This window comes from Athene cunicularia, assembly GCF_003259725.1.
Source record: "Athene cunicularia isolate RWA chromosome 8 unlocalized genomic scaffold, athCun1 chr8_part1, whole genome shotgun sequence".
Taxonomy (NCBI): Eukaryota; Metazoa; Chordata; class Aves; order Strigiformes; family Strigidae; genus Athene; species Athene cunicularia.
In genome coordinates this window covers 7,895,175-7,911,959 of record NW_020799109.1, presented here as the reverse complement: position 1 = coordinate 7,911,959, position 16,785 = coordinate 7,895,175, and the positions used below count along the sequence as shown (strand labels likewise).

The 16,785-nt window shown below is 35.4% G+C and overlaps 1 protein-coding gene across 8 annotated transcripts in view; it reads right to left on the bottom strand.

The window, feature by feature from the left end:
• Nucleotides 1–16,785, bottom strand: part of LOC113482589 (cytosolic carboxypeptidase 6-like) — a 969,074-nt gene that overhangs the window by 907,565 nt on the left and 44,724 nt on the right. For all 8 annotated transcript variants that reach the window (XM_026853353.1, XM_026853354.1, XM_026853355.1 and 5 more), the window contains exon 3: nt 14,718–14,842. In XM_026853353.1, coding sequence (XP_026709154.1) covers nt 14,718–14,842 — 125 coding nt within the window. The remainder of the gene's footprint in view (nt 1–14,717; nt 14,843–16,785) is intronic.

Below are 16,785 nucleotides of genomic sequence, written 5' to 3'. Positions count from 1 at the left end.
TAACAAAGGAAAAAAATAATAAAAGTATCTTATTTGTAGAACAGTATTTGTATTTAACCACTGAAGTGTAAAATTAGTATAATCCATAATTATCAAACTGACTATAACATTCAACAATTTATGAATTTCAAGTTTATTAGAAAGCTGAATGGAACATATTTTAAGATAAAACTTGGCGATCACACACAGCTTACCATGAGACTCACACTACTTGCATTATAGAATAGTCTAAGATGCAAATATATACAGGATTTCCCACTATGGTGAGAGAGCCACAACTCTACATTTAGATCCGCAAAGAAAAATCAGGAAATGCAAAGCTTCACTTTTTGCTAAGCTATGAATTTGAAAACATACTTTCTAGCACATCAAGCACAATATGGACCTGTATACTATAAGCATCAAACGAGTCCATTTTTTTAAAGCTGAAAGACTCTTACACTGGTGAAGATGGAGTAAACACAGTTAATTTGTTAACATGTACTCTGTATCTTTTCACTGACTGTCAAGGAAATCACATTTTACATTTTTTTCAGTATGTGCTTGGAAAGGATTTCCTAGTAATCTTCACTAAATCTCACTGAAGGGTGACAACAGAAATCAATATGTGTCTCTGAAGAATAATCTAGCCAAACATTTACATTTAGAATATTCATTTGTATTTATGCATGAGAAATTCCTGGCAAAAAGAAATTCTCTTCCTGCATACATACAATCTCTTTTTATAGGCCGATTTTTATAATGAGCAGGCTTTAAATCAATAAAATTAATATATATTACCCAAATTAGTTTTGTGATAAAACCAGCTGGCATCCATGTAAAATTAACAATTTGCCTAGGTAGGTAGCTGTATTAACCTCTGCTTCGAAGAAATTTGTTTGATCCTTCTGCAGCCATAGGGAAGAGACAACCCACAGGGAACAGTTATTGTAGTTTCATCCTGGCTATTCCAAACCCATGGAATTGCTATTCCACATGCCTGCCAGGAAGGATATTCTGTTTAATCTGGCTATTGAGGCAATTCTACATCTAACACTGGAGGTACTCAGCATCAATGTCAAATTTCCAGGGGCAAGCATTTCCTACCATGAATCCCACAATACTCTGTCGTCCTCTGATGCTGGGATCAGTTTTGCCCACAGAGTTCACAGAAGATCAGAATACGAACATACAACACGATGCAATGCAAGCAGCAGTCGACTTCCCTGCGTCGCCCCTGAGTATGACATGAAAGTATGCAAAGGCAAATGAAAACCTCCTAGGAGAATCTGCACACCAGTGTAATATATTACTCACAAAAATTTTAGCAAAAGTTTTCTGTGAAACTTCATGTGAGTTTTCAGCGGGTAATATGAGGACAATGAACACAACTACCTTGAAAAAAAATCATGCTACGCAACTAGAAAATTAAATAAGTGTTCTGTAGAGAATCATCATTTCAAGACAAGAGAAGGGCAGTCAGATTTGCCATTCCGATAAAAGTCTTTTACAATGTGAAGGGTTAAGGATCTGAATTCATGGACCTCAGTGTTCAGTTGGAGGCTATATATATGAAACGGGCAAAAATGTTGATAAAAATATTATTCTCAAATTTGAAAATTATAATAAGGAAGTGGTTGTCTAATTTGTTGTCATTTATCTTGGAAAATTATTAGGGAAAAAGGAGATTGATAAACAGAAGCCACAACCCTGCTCAGTGACTGGTTTAGAGAAGACAAATATTTTGGGGCAGATTATTTATATTGCTTATACCAAGCTACTAAAAGCTTCAGAAAGATTATCCTTTCAATGACAATGTAAATCCTATTCAACAACACATACCAGATTTAGCAGAAACACATGCAGTTGTTTTAAATCTATACTGAGTATGTTCCACTGTATATGCACCCTTTAGTAAAAATAGTAATAGAAACCTCATATCTACTTGAAAAACCTTCTGAATTTTAGCTCCTACATAACATAATGCATATTTAGACTAGCATGTTATTCAGTAAAAGATGTCCAAACAAGATGATTTGATGTTGGAATAGTCATCTCAGAACAACCCGAGCAATGTAAGGTAAAATAATTGTCAAGTCAATCTCTAGCTTACACTTTATTGCAGAAATAAATTGAACTCTGATCTAGCTTTTTGACACGTAATTCTGATACTAATGGGTTCAAATCCATTTCTCTTTGCTCTCCTTTCTAACAGGAAGCTTTATGTAATACCGTGTCAGAAATCTACTGGTTACTGGCTAATGTTTCCCTTAAATAAAAAGTCTCTGCCTGTAATAGTATTAACAGCTGCCATCAGTTTACAGTAATGAGCTACAGTTCATCATGGTAGTGCTACTATGAAAATTAGAAGCTTCCACAGAGCTTCTCAATTCACAAAAAAAAATCAGAGCCATCATGAGCAGTGGTGTAACAGCAGATATCTTCTGTCTAAGGATTATAGGCCAGATCCCAAACTGGTGTAGCTGTACTCAATTGTTATAATTGTACAGTTTATTATACTGTGTTATGTATAAAAAAATGCAGCAGTTCTATTTTGAGGGTCAATACATAAACCCAGTGTTATTTTTCTTAATTTCTCAAAGCAAAATATTGCACAGTTATTTTACAGAATATTTCACGGTTTCTTCAATGGGAAGATTAAAATAATTTTTGCTGGAGGAAACATGATTTAACTATATATAGTGTAATTTCTTCCGTCACCTAAAAAAAAAAAAAAAAAAAAGAGCTAAGTACCTACAAACTACAGCTTTTTCATTTTCTTTGATTCCCTTAAAAATCTGAAGATGCCTATCTTAATGCTTGATACCTCCAGAATTCTATAAACTAAACATATAACATGTTAAACATATATAAGCAGTATAGTAATAGAACAAAATATTTCCTTAAGACTAGGATGGGATTCTCTGGGGTATTTAAAGTTGTAATCAATGGGAGATATGCTATCTCATTCTAACATAAAAAAGACAAATGCTACTAATGCCAAAAATTAAAAAATAAAACTTTTTGTACAGAACTAAATTTGATGGGCCATTGTACATCTTGATTTTTCCTAGAAAATATCCGTATCTGCCTTTCAAAATTACTGGTACATATAGGGTATATCCAGGTTTTTTAAAGCTTCTCTAGGCAGAGATGGGAGGAGTATAGAAGAGGAAACTAAATAGACTAAAATTCACTAACTTGGATAAACTGTATGAGTAAGGGCAAATATTAAGCTTATAAAATCACAAATGAAGTGAGCAGATAAAAATTATTCACCATTTCTCATCATACAAAAATTATATTAAATATTAACCCATATAATTAAAAAAGAGAAAAGTACTTTTAATACAAACTGCGTAACTAAGCTGCAGAACTCAGTGCTCCAATATCACAATAAGTATGATCAGATTAGGCAAGGATGATACAAATAGAGTCCACCTATGCCTGTTAAAAACAACAATCCAGAGGCAACCACTACAATGAAGTTGTTGACTTCTGACAGCCTGTACCTAACTTAGACTGGTGGGAACTCACAGTTCTGTGGTACTGCAACACGCAGTGTGTGAAGAATAATTGTCAGGCTGGCCTGCAGGGTACCAGGCTTTTCCTGTAACTTGTGCAGCATGCATAGGTCAGTTCTGCCTATACCATTGACACAGGAACTGAAAATAAGAATTGTTCTATGCTTTCCTAGTTATTACTAATATTTTTTTTAAGTGTCAGCTACTGGCCATTGTCCAGATTAGGATACCACACTAGACAGCTCCTTCCTCTGACCTGCTGTGCCATTTCCTTACTTTTACTGTAAAGCCAAAACCAAGACAATGCCACGAGTGAGAAGATGGACTCAGTTACCGTGGCTGTTGATGGGAGAATGGGAAGAGCAGATGGGAATCTGAGATGCAGGGCAGTCACAGGGAGAATGACAGTGGATTGCTTTTCACCATCTTTTCATTATCAGACTAGGTCCCTTCAGGGTCACAGGGCAGATCCAATTCCATGTTCTGGAGCAGCCAGCTGTCTCCTGGAACAAACAGTACTGACACTATATACTTCAAAGAAGGTAAGTTTCCATCTTGTAGTGAGGCAGGTTAGTTCAGTCAAGAGTTACTCATGATTCTCTTGGACAACCCAAGAACAATATGGTCTGGACTCACAAGCCCTGAGTTGCATTTGGGTGCCCAAGACAACTGGCATTAAAAATGAGTTGCTGGTTGGTAAACACAAGAATGAATCCACACTGCCTAAGAAGGTTTCTCAAATGTGCAATCTTTTCAACAAAGCATGATAATCCGACAGCTTTGTGGTACCTGATGTCCAATTCAGATGGAGGTTACAGGTGCTCAAGAGCATTGAAAGTTTTACCATCCCCAACAGCTTCTTTGCTCCATGTAACAGCTTCCACAGAAGCAAAATGGAAGGCTCTTATTGCCTATAACATAGCAAAACACTAACTTCCAGATATTTGTTTAGCCTGTCTGCATTAAATTTCTTATTTTCTATTTTTCATTTTCACCATCAAAATTCAAGTTTTCTCTGCTTTTTCTTTCACTTATTGTAAGGCATGAGATATGTAAAGACACTCTGTGCACAATGACCCAATACTGGGTTCATACATTAAAATCACAGGCAGCATACAACAATAATGAAGGAAATGTGTTACAAGATCTAGATCTCTAGTTCCACCGCCAAGAGTTAATAGCAGAACAGGGAATTACTGGAGTTATATGCTTAATACACTATACCACAATCAGCAGACAGAATACTGGCTTCTTCACTGCTCTTTCCCAACTAATTCCAAACTAATTACCTTTATGGAATATCATTACTATTCCATTCTTAACCTTCCTTGGTAGCAAGAAAAAACACAACTTTCTACATTTTTTCAGCACTAGCTTCTCTTTTTCTGCCCTGTCATTTAAAGAGCAAATGGTTTCCCTCCCCCAGTAACATGAATTAACCTACATATATTTCAGCTTGTTTTTATCTTCAGGTTCCAACAATTTCTGCACAGTATCTCAACCTGCCATGGCTCAAATATAGAATATTCCGCATAAGAAAGATTTTTAAAAATCTGAAAGCAGGAAAGTTTAAAACATTTCATCTTCGTCTCTTCAATATATTTTTCCTTTAGTTTAGTTCTATGTCCCACATCCTGATGTAAAGACTTTTCAGTAATAAAAGCAGAATGAAAACAAATTTGCATGGCAGACAATTAACACTGGAACAAAAAAAGGGGTATTTAATCATAAATGAAAAAGTTTTTAAATTGAAAGAAAAGTAAGCATGTCACATCACTGACATCAAGATCATCATAGTGCTGATTTTGTTTATGGCATTTATAATGTACTTTTGACATTTTGAGTGACATATGCCACCATAATAGGAAATGAAACACACCTGGCCATTAGTTTCCTGTAAGCAAAACCCGTGTTAAATCTGAAACATAGAGTATGTATGCAGTAATTACCAAACACTGACATCTAAAATGTTCTCAGAGACACCTGGAACAGAAAAAGTTTATGAATTTAACACTGTCTTGCCAAGAGAGAATATTTCATCAGGACAGTAGTTGTTTTGCTAATGCTGAATATTGTCTATGTTTACTAACCTATCTTTATTCATTACTTTTTTAAAGGATGATACATGTCATGACAGCTTTGGATAATGTCATGGAGATGCACACTATATTGCACTTACCGAAGCTTCACATGCATCCTCAATCTATTCCAAGCACAACTGAATTATTGATCCAAAATAAAATTATATGTACTTGAAAGGATTCCAACTTGGAAGAATCATCATTTATAAATCTAATTTTATACATGACCAATATAGGCACAAGTTTCCAAAATGGCAAAATTATTTTTCTTCAAAACTGCAGTATGTTCAATTGATTTTTCTTTTTTTAAATGTTGAGACGAACATGCAATCTATTTTAAATGTCATCACTTTGTTTTTTATTTAATTAACATTTCATATGGCTTCCTCAGTAAATAAATAATTACTTCAATCACTATACATATCATCTAACCCTATGCACTTTTGACTTACAATAAAATTCTATCACTTTTCAACATAGAGATCAGTGAAACTACTTTTTAAAAGTTCAAAGGCTCCTTTGAAATAATCCATCATGGTTTTTAATACACATTTCAGACAATTCAAGCCCTTCCCTTATAAAAAGTAATGGATCCATATACCACATGCTATTCTTACAAAATTTGCATCACAAATCTGGCTCCACCAATTTTTCTTCCGTATTTTTTTCAAGTTGAATGGTGTGTGCTATATGAAAAAATAGTCTACCTACCCTGTAGCAATGGCAGTTACTGTAAAAGATATTGTCCAAATGCCCTCAACACAGCCTCTCATGTTTTCAAGGCAGACAGATATATTTGTATGCACATATGTATATGTAAAATACACATACACACTCAAATATAGCTTTAAGGAACTTGGCCATTGCAGTACATGCAGTGAGTGCAACATTGCAGCATACAGTGATGCCATCAAACTAAACAAAAACTAACAGAAAGTCCAGATTTTTGCTGCTTCCAGATTCTGAAATACACATACCAAAGGACACCAATACATAACTCTTATTTTGCCTCAACTGTTGTCATATTTGCTAGTAAACACTAGGGAATTTTCAGTGAAATCATCTCTAATTCAGATTAAACTTATTTACCTGCATAAGAAACTGTTTTTTTCTGACAAAAATATTTCAAGAGAGCGTCGCTTCCTTTTTAATCTTGCTTAGAAAAAGAATTACAACTTCAACACTTCTGAAGTACATGCCTTTCTCCAAGGCAAAATAAAACAGTGAATGATGATGACTGATAAGCCTGGTGGTCTTAGATGAATGTCAAAATCTAGCACCCACAAGAACTGAAACCCACTATTTGGTAGCTAAGAACAAAGGAAAAACATCATTCAGATATGAAGCAAATAAAACTTTTATATTGATCTCATTAAATCAATACTAAAATTACAGTAAGCCATGAATTAAAAGTTATAACAGTGATGTTACAGCTTCATCTTAAAGCCATAACCGCAATGTGAGCTGGAAACGTGGGATGACAAAAACCATTTAACCCTTTATGGCTGTGGGGGAATGGGCCAAGTGCTTTCAAGTCACAGATGCAAATTCAGATGTCACTACTGACTGAAGGAACTCAGGTTCAAACACATGAGCTAGCAAAGAACACATACAAACATGGACTTGAAGAAAAAGGAGCTGAGACCCTTCATTACTGAGAGTTAACAAACAAAATTAATTTAGTTTTACTCAACCCAATAGATGAACAGCAGCATGAAGGCAGAGCCTGGTAATTCAAACTAAGTCAGCTTGATTCTTAGGGTAGACTTTGACATCTGTAGAACAGACCAGATTTCCTGGAAAACTGTCATTTAATATCTCCACTCCCACTGACATACATAAAGTTATAGCAGAGACAAAACTGAAGAGTATCCACAGTGTTTCTCAGAGACACCAGATACTGAAAATATCACTGAGGAACAGGAACTTTAATAAATACTAACAAATAGATGCTTATTTGAGAACTGCTAAATAGATTCATAATTTTTGTTTAGGGAAGTAGAAAGCCTAGGGAGGGAAGAAAAAAAAAAAATCAGACAGAGGTCAGTACAGATCATTATCCACAAAATTATCTTTCTGGATTTACCTGTATTTCTTGGTATTTTCATACCATCTATGCTAAACAGAATGTATTCTTCTCAGATTGCTTAGAAGCACTGGTTCATGAGACTATTGTTAAGAGACTACCAGGTAGTCACCTGATACTTGTTTTAGAAGTGTTCCTGTCTTTTGACAGGATAAATTCAGTTAGAAAGAAGCTTAAAGCATTCAAATGCTCAAATCCCAAAGCTTTCTAGTCCAAAACCACATTTTCTTTTCAGTATTGGTGATTCTTATTCCTGCCAAAAATAAAGCTTTAAACTACCCACCCATAAAACTTTGCATGAAATTTAAGTATAAATATTTAATTTTCTTTGGTAGTAGATCAATCCAGCAGCAGAGATAAATTTAAAACTCACCCATTCTGGTACGTTGTTACATTTATATTACCCTCTGTTTATTTGCATGAAGTTTTTTCTTTTATGTCTACACCCATGTTTTACGTTACTTGCAGTAAGAGTAATAGATATAAATTTCTGACACAAAGTTTTCATACAAAATGGAATTGTGTTTTAATTGTTTACTATTTAATAAGCACATAAAAAGAGAGGAAAGGAATTCGGCAAGTATGTACATTTTCTATCAGCAGCAAATTTAAAACACTGTATCTTTTTGTACAATAAACACTATAGAATGCTAGATATCAAGCTTTTAAAAGTTAACCAAAAACCTTCTTTAAAACCAGATTTATAAGAGCAGTATAAATTTAAAGGTTATCTTTTCAGCAACACAGACCTTGTCTTATGCTTTAAAGAATCTGATTTGGAACTAAACAATATCACACCACTCTTAATCTGAGTCCCAGTAAAACTCTGCTGTGTTACACTGCGATGGTTGTATGGAGTACAAAAATCAGACCATGTAAGTATCCTTTGTAATCAAGTTCTTATACATATTATATTCAGAGATGACAGTGAAACCATCTAAGATGATGGCTTTGTTCAGATTGCATATTATTTCTATATGCCTATTTGCTATAAACTTTCAAATTTCAATATCTAAATTTTAATTCATTAAATGTGATTGGACAGGCAGTGCATAGGTATCAGTAACCTTTACCTTTAGCCTCTTAAAATTAGATGTTTTTCAAGAAAAGTATCAGAAGTGAGGAAACAAAATGTATTTATATGACAAAGCAAAACTGGTACATAAAAAAAGATTAGGTTTTGTCTACCTGTGTAAACGGTGAATAAAATACCAGAACACAGCAAGAGTTAGAAATATCTTTCTAGCACGCAAAAAATTAACATAAGAAGAGCACATAAAGATGGATAACAGCTGAGGTCTCCCTAAACAGGCAAAATTCAAATAATCTAGTGATTCTCGTTGTAAATTATTATAAAGAGCTATTTAGAGAGATTATGGGAACTGACCAGGAGAGGATTAATAAATCATTAATGCAAATATTCACCAATTAATGATTTATGCCTAACTTAGTAACAAGGTATATGTAATGAAATGCACCACAGAAAATACATATTTCAGATTGGTCGGGAAATGTTGCAGGTAAAAAAATGCTTTATAGAAGTCTTGAAAATTTCAAAACTGTACCTTTCATAAAAACATACACATTTTTATGCCTGCATTTTCCAAAGCTGGGTAAATGAAATATGGCCTTTAATGCACAGTAAAGAAAATACCTGGTTTCTAAAATGAGAAACAGGAAAGACTATGAAATGTTATAATGCAGCTTGATACCAGTAACTTAAATCACCAATTGACAGTAGAGTGAAGAAGTCTGCTTTAAGAAGGAGAAAGTAAAAAGACAGCCTGTTTTCAACTTTAGACTGCTTTTCATGCTTTTCATCCTTACTCCATCTTACTTTGGAGGCAGCTTCTGCAGGAGTTAACTGCATGAGTCCTTAGGCCAGAAAAAGAGGTTGAGTACTTCAAATCCTGCCTGTTTTTCTTCCCTCCTACTTTTTCAAAATGTATTAATTGGCCTAATAAAAGACATTACCTCTCTCCATACACATATCATTCATATTTTTCTAAACAATCTCAGCTGTAACATCACAAAGAATCAACTGTTCGCTAAGAATCATCAGATTGTTTCAGGACAGTGATAAGAGGCCTGAACAAGCTATAATATCCAATCCCAATAATAAATAGTTCCTGAAAATCTAATCAATTAAAGACAACAGAGATTTCAGAGCCTTTTTATTTTACAAAACCGTGTAGGACAAAAAAGAGAAAACTCTATAATGAGAGCTCCATGCATTTATACTAAAGTCCAGCTATGATATTACCTGTCTTACCTGTTTAAATTTCTGAAGAATAGGCTATCCTTTATCCTGATACATACACTTATATAACAAAAAACCTCAAAAACCTTGAGTCAAAATTCTAGCCTCAGTTCAACTGCAACTGAAGTAACAGAGAAAATGACTTTGAAGTAAATAACATTTGGTTCTTTGATTTTAACCTCAATCTGGATTGATTTATTAACTGTAAGTAATGATCAAATCCTAGCTGCCAAACACCCATTCTTCTCCTCTATCCTTCTTGGTATATTTTGTCAGTACCTTTGTGATGAAGAAATCCAAATGTATTTATCAACACTTACAGAACAAAATTTGGCACTATTAGGAAACCCCTTCTGTTGGAAATTCTTTTTTTAATCTCAGTGAAAATACCATTTCTGAACATGATTCATCAGACAGCAGAGTTGTTCAGGGTACATACACATACAGAATATATCATGCAGCCTAGATGTCCATTACTTATTGGTATAATATGGTTGCTGTTTGTTAGAGTAATTAAAATCCTCACAGACATTCTTAATCCTTATCACTCTGTTGTATTCAACTCATCTCTTCTCAAATTCCTCGGAAGTAAATTTTCCAGGACAGAGATCATCTTCTTCTAGTGTGGCTGCAAGTGTCTGAAATGGTGTCAACTACTTGAGTAGAATATCTGACTATGGCCCCCAAGAGAAATAATCCTTCTTTTTACCTGTAAAATCCTCCAGTATTGGTATACTAGCATATTTTTATAATTTATCACATATACACATGCTTCTTTTTTTCCCCCAAATCTCAAATGAATCACTGTTGCTATTAACACCTTTAAAATTCTAGCTCAGAAGTAATCATGCACTTGAAGCACTGTCTATTTAAAATACTTGAAATGCAATTTGGAGATGACATTTGTTCATTCAATTTCCGGTTCCACAGAGAAGGAATTTAGCAAAATTGTAGATGGTGTTGTAAGGGCCATGGTTGAAGCTAACAGGAAACAAATCCTGCCCAAGAAAGAGCATTATCCAGAAATAGACAGCAGCCTGTGACACGTATATAATTAGAGAAATTGGAGGCTTTGCCCATGAGACCATGTGTTCCACAGCAAATCCTATTTCCTTCATTCTCCCTTTCATGGTTATTGTAAGTGTAATCATTGCATGATTATAGTCCTTATGTATAACATATCAGTTTCTTTTTGTTTTCTCCAATATTGATGTTAATTGAATTCACTGAACAAATGACAAAAAAGTCCACAGTTCAGATCTTATCAGACCAAATGTCTTGCAAGTCAGAAACCATATAAAGAGACCCATTGACCAAATTTTACATCTCACAGGTATCTTACATGATGTTTCTTTTTTCCCATAAATATAAGACATGAGCTATTTCTTTTGATTTTTTTTTCCTTGCTAAAAACATATAAAATAAAACTGACAACATAAAATGTCACATGTAGAAGCCCAAATCATAAGGAGGAATAAGTTAATTTACAAAGTCTACTGGTTCTACTGTAACATAGAGAAGTGAACACCAAAAAAAAAAAAAAAAAAAAAAAAATTCTGAGAAGATCAGGACTCTCCCTGCTATGCTACAGAATTTAGCTCTATTACCTGCCCTTGTTACTGAAGCACAACAGTAACCCAAGACATACGTAACAGGAGGAAGGAAACATTCTGAAAAAGACTTATGTATGATAGCAAACAAATTAGGCATGAGTTTCCATAGTGATACAGCAACAAAAGGCTGCTGCAATTTTCACCTGTCTATACTGAGTAACAGAGCAAAGGGACTAGAGTCCCTTCTCTGTAAGTTGGGATGTTACTGTACACAGAATCCTCCATTAAATTTTAGTTCCACACCATAAAAATAGTGAAAGAACTGGAAGAGTAATAATAATAATAAAAACAAGAAGTTCTGCAAGACACAAACCAAAGTACTACGGATTTGGATTTCATGGTTGGATTCTCTGGTATCTTAAAAATGCAAATTCAAATGAGCGCTTTCTCCTGTGCATCTCCTCTGTGGATTCTCTGATGTTTAATAAGAAATTATCTCATACTATAACCTTTCTGCCACTGGGAACACAGATGGGTCTCTAGCCCATCTGGCAGCCTGCTTTCCTGAAACTTATAGAAGTTCCTGTCCAGTGGTGTTGAAACTGGCCAAGAGTCAAGAATCTAATGAGGGAAAAATGACAGGAGAAAGATCAGCAGCCACACAAAAACCTAGGCTAGCAAGTAGACAGTGTGATCATATAAGCTTTGTTTCCCTGGCAAGCTAGGCTAATTATCAAAGGGCTGGAAAGATTCACTTATGTTGAAAGTCCAAAGGCCCCAAAGCAGAAAAAAACTTAAACACTTAAAGGTGAAGTGCTCTATTGGATATAGGGCTGAAAGAACCAAACATGATAGCTAGGCTGAGACACAAATGATGAGGAATGTTGTAATTTACAGAAATATAAATGTTGGCCAAGGATGATGAGGATTTATTTGTACCAAGAGGAGCTATTACTAAGCAGAATTGCAACTGGGAATAGTGGGATTAAATAAAGGAAACCTTTAGGCTAAAAATCAAGCAACACTGTGAGATGAGTCTATAGAACAGTTTGGCAGCACAGGAAAGTGGAAGCTCCATGGCTTAAGAAAATTAAAACTGGAATGTAAAAAACTGTTCTCTACAGAACGATAATGCATGGACAGTGAGACTGGCAGGAATGTCTAATAGATCTTTCTTTTCATTTAACACTAGATTAATAACACAAAATACTGCACTAAACATACTGTAAAAACTGCACTACTATCCAGTAGTAGGACTGAAAACTAAATCAGAAATACATACAATACAATTATGTTTTCCTAGTATTTGTATGGCTGTTGTTTTTACACTGTGTCTTTTTCATTCACTTTTTTATCCCTTTAACCACTGTTGGGTCTGTGATTGGTATGAAGCAACAGCAAGATAACAGAATGGATGATTTATAATTCAAGTAATGAAAGGACATTTCTTGTTTTCTCATGATACCATTGAATAGATTTCTTTGTGAGTAAAGGCTTCAGTGTGAAATGTCAAGCAAAACTGGAGATATAATGAGAAGAAAATCTTCAACATATAATCAAGTCTAAGTAAATAAGGTTGTTTAAGAATCTTAAGTTGAAGGAAGAGCAACAATGAGAAGGAAATGCAATATAGACGATATGTAAAACTAATAAAGGTAGCTACTCCTTTTGAGTTCTCATCTAAGTGGCTGAAGCCAGACCTAGGATATATGAATACATAGATCTGCCTTCCTCCCACGTCCCCTATATGATACATCAAAAAAATATATATTATACAGGTAAATATTTATTAATAAAACATGTAGTAGTTATTAAAATATCTACTTTTACACATAAAGTGATCAAAGTTACCTGCGTCTTAGTGCAACATTTTTAAGCAATACTGAATGGTATGGGTTTCCTTGTTATTATTTCCTAGTAAAACATAAAAGAAAATAATCAAAATGCACAAACAAGATTACACAGTATGTTTGATGTAGCAGTTCCTAACATTCATTTAATATAGCTGAACTGCAATGACTAATACTGCCCATGTCCGCTAGTACAAAGACCTAAAAAAGGTTCCAGACTAGATTACGTTCGTGCAGGTCTCATTTTAACGGAAATTGGAGAGATGAAAAAAAGATTACAGGAACGCACATTATAAAAACAGACCTCACAAGTCGAACTTAGTAGCGAAACCATTCTCTTTCATGTAGACAACCATGAAAACAAATATCCTGTAAGCACTAGATATATATTGTATCTTTCTACCAGATCTCTTTGCCTCCTTGAGACAGATTCCCATTCATCTCATGACTATATAATTTGATCATAGTTGAGTAAGGCACAGCAGGGGACAGGGTCTGTCTGATAATGTATCAGGCTCCAGGAAGATAGATAAACAATTTCATGATTTCTAGTTGTAACAGCAATGGTACAGTGGTGGGTATTAAGATATTAGTCTTGTAAGAATACAAATATCAAGCTCCCTCAGTTTTTTTCTCTCACTAAATATGGGGTTTTTTTCCATTAAGTGAAAATGACAGTCTGATTGTGGTAATCTAAGACAGAAAGGCATAATAAAATGCAAGGTACGTGTAAAAAGTTTAATTAAATCTTTTTTGTTTTATCAGTAAGAAACAGGACTTTTTTTTTTTTCTTAGTTTAAGACTAGTTGAAAGTTTCTTTCTCATGGGGTATTTTTACTGCAAAGAAACATTATTTAAAAGTAGGTGAAACACTATTTTAAAATAGGTGAAACAGTTGCCTATCGACTTGTTTCACATTTAAACCTCCTCTTTCACAAGTGACACATTGGCAGGCAAATCCTACTCTAGTACAAGTCACTAGAGCAATGCCTGCTTATAATGGTACCTCATTGTTCTACATGTATTAAAGGAAGGCTTGAATGATAATATTTGAAGAGCTATGATGGACTTTTTCATATATTAACACATATTTTATTTGTATATATGAACAAATATATAGCAGCCATTATTAATACAACTCCTGTTAGGTGGCAAATGTTATACTGTCTTTGTAATTATTTCCTGTCTGAAACAGCTGAAAAGCACAGTGATATGCAGTCATGCTGATACTTACTTTTACTTATAAAAATTCCAAGGACAAAAATATATTTTATAGCAAAGTTTTAGTTACAAACCCTGGATATCATCTTTTTTGTTTAAGACAATATATTTTGGAGCAAACAATTTTTAAAGCTATCATACTACCTAATTTAGTATCACTTACCTGTGATTCTTTTACATTTTCAACAGTGAAGTTGAACCAAACTCGAAAGCGTGGGTTACAGGTATCTGGTCTAATGAACAGGTCATACTCAAACTCTGTGATGTGGTCCACCCGTCCAAGGTTACCTACCAAGAACATGTGAAAAAGAATGCATTTTAATGACGGCTGATAAACTCTCCAGGAACTACACTGAGAAGTTTTAAAAGCTTCTACCCCTGTTTGTTAAAATATATAATAAGCTTTACAACAGTTCAGAATTATTTGTAAAAGATCTAATCATAGTCACAAAATAAAATACATACCATTAAAATACATGCATAGGAATACACCAAAAAGATAACATGGATTTTTATTATTCAATCAAATTGACTTTGTTTTCTCTTATCTGAGTATTCCAGTTGTGTCCTAACATCTTTTTAATTGTTTCCCTCTTTTTTTTTTTTTTTCCTCACTTTTGTGATAATGTCTCTGCACCTCTTTTAGCCCCCACCTGTATGGATTTCTTTCTTTCCATTTGCTGCTCATGTTCAAGCACCTCTAAGATTAAAGAGTCCCCAGATTTCCACCTGGCCCCTTCTGCTGGTGCTCTCTCCCACAGATGGGCCAGCCTTCATCTGCTTCGAAAGCTATCTTAGTACTTCTCCTTTACCATTTGCAGCCACTAACACCTCCTTTCATGGACAGAAACGAGATTTTGCCTCAGCTTCTTCCTGGTGAATTTCATGGAATAATATTTTTAAATATAGTCAGAGCTACATTGTCCCCTATGGCATTATTCAGCAAGCAACCACACTGGCTATAGAAATGAAGTTCAGCACTGGGAAAACTTGCTAAGTGCTTTTAAATTGCTAAATTGGTATTTTTCCTTTGAAGTTTGCCAAGATTTTTAAAGACAGGGTTTAGACTCTCCATTTCATTTATACACTACAAAAATAAGACTTCACATTTTCCTGATCCAATCCAAAACCCATCTCATCAGGTCTTGTAAGACAGGGCTATGCTTTAGGTCACAAGCTAAATTATACTTATTTTAAAAAATAGCACTGTAAAATGACCTGGGTTTAGGGTTTCAGATATATTGTGGGGTTTAGATATACATTTTGGGGTTGGATATGTACTGTTGGGTCCAAATAGTTATTTATAACACTATTTGAGCTAAACAATTCCCTCCTCAGCAAGTCCCATTTCAGTCAACACAACTGTTCAGTGGTAACACACTACTCAGTGTGAGCAAAAGTAGCAAAATTTGGCTGATCTGCTGTTCTGGGGAGGAAAAGCAGCAGGAAAAAATATTTTCAACTCTGTTCATCAATATATTTGCAAGATTTTTTTTTTTTCCTCATCCTAAATTGTTTCTGACTTTACTAATTGAACATTTTTAATCTTCCCTATTTTTAATGTTATCCTCTGCTTTCCTACCCACATTCTTCTTTTCGGAAGAAAATTCTCTTCGCTGATTCCCTCTGCAGAAAACCGCTTCATGCTAACAATCTGTTCCTAAACACTCGCCTGAAGGATACATTTGGCATATGAAATATTTGGGGGGAAAAAAAAAAAATCAGCAATCTCGTACAGCTAGAAGACCTTTACCAAATATAAATAATGTCATCTGCTGCATGGGGTGTCCGTGCCCCGGCGGGGGCTGCAGGCCCGAGGGCTCTGAGGAGAGGTTCCGGCCGCTCCACAAGTGCCGCCACAGGGCACAGCTCAGCCCCTCCACGAAGGTGGCGCCGCCTGCGTGAAAATGTCCGTAAAGGAGGGCAAAACCACCACGGAGGCCGAGACGTGAGGGCGTCTGAGGGGAACCAGGGTCCTGTGAGGAGGAGGGAAGGGGTGCTGAGGTGCTGTGGGGAGAGGCCGGCGCCGGTGGACACTCCATGGAGGAGGAGCAGCGGCCCGCAGAGGACCCAGGCGGGAGCAGGCTCTCCTGACGGGAACTGCGGCCACGGCGAGGGCCCGGCCTGGAGCAGGGGAACAGTGTGCGGAGCGAGGAGCGGCACGGTGGGGCTCCTGTGGACTGACCGCAGCATCCCCCCACCCCGAGCTGCTCCGGGGGGGGGGGGGGGGG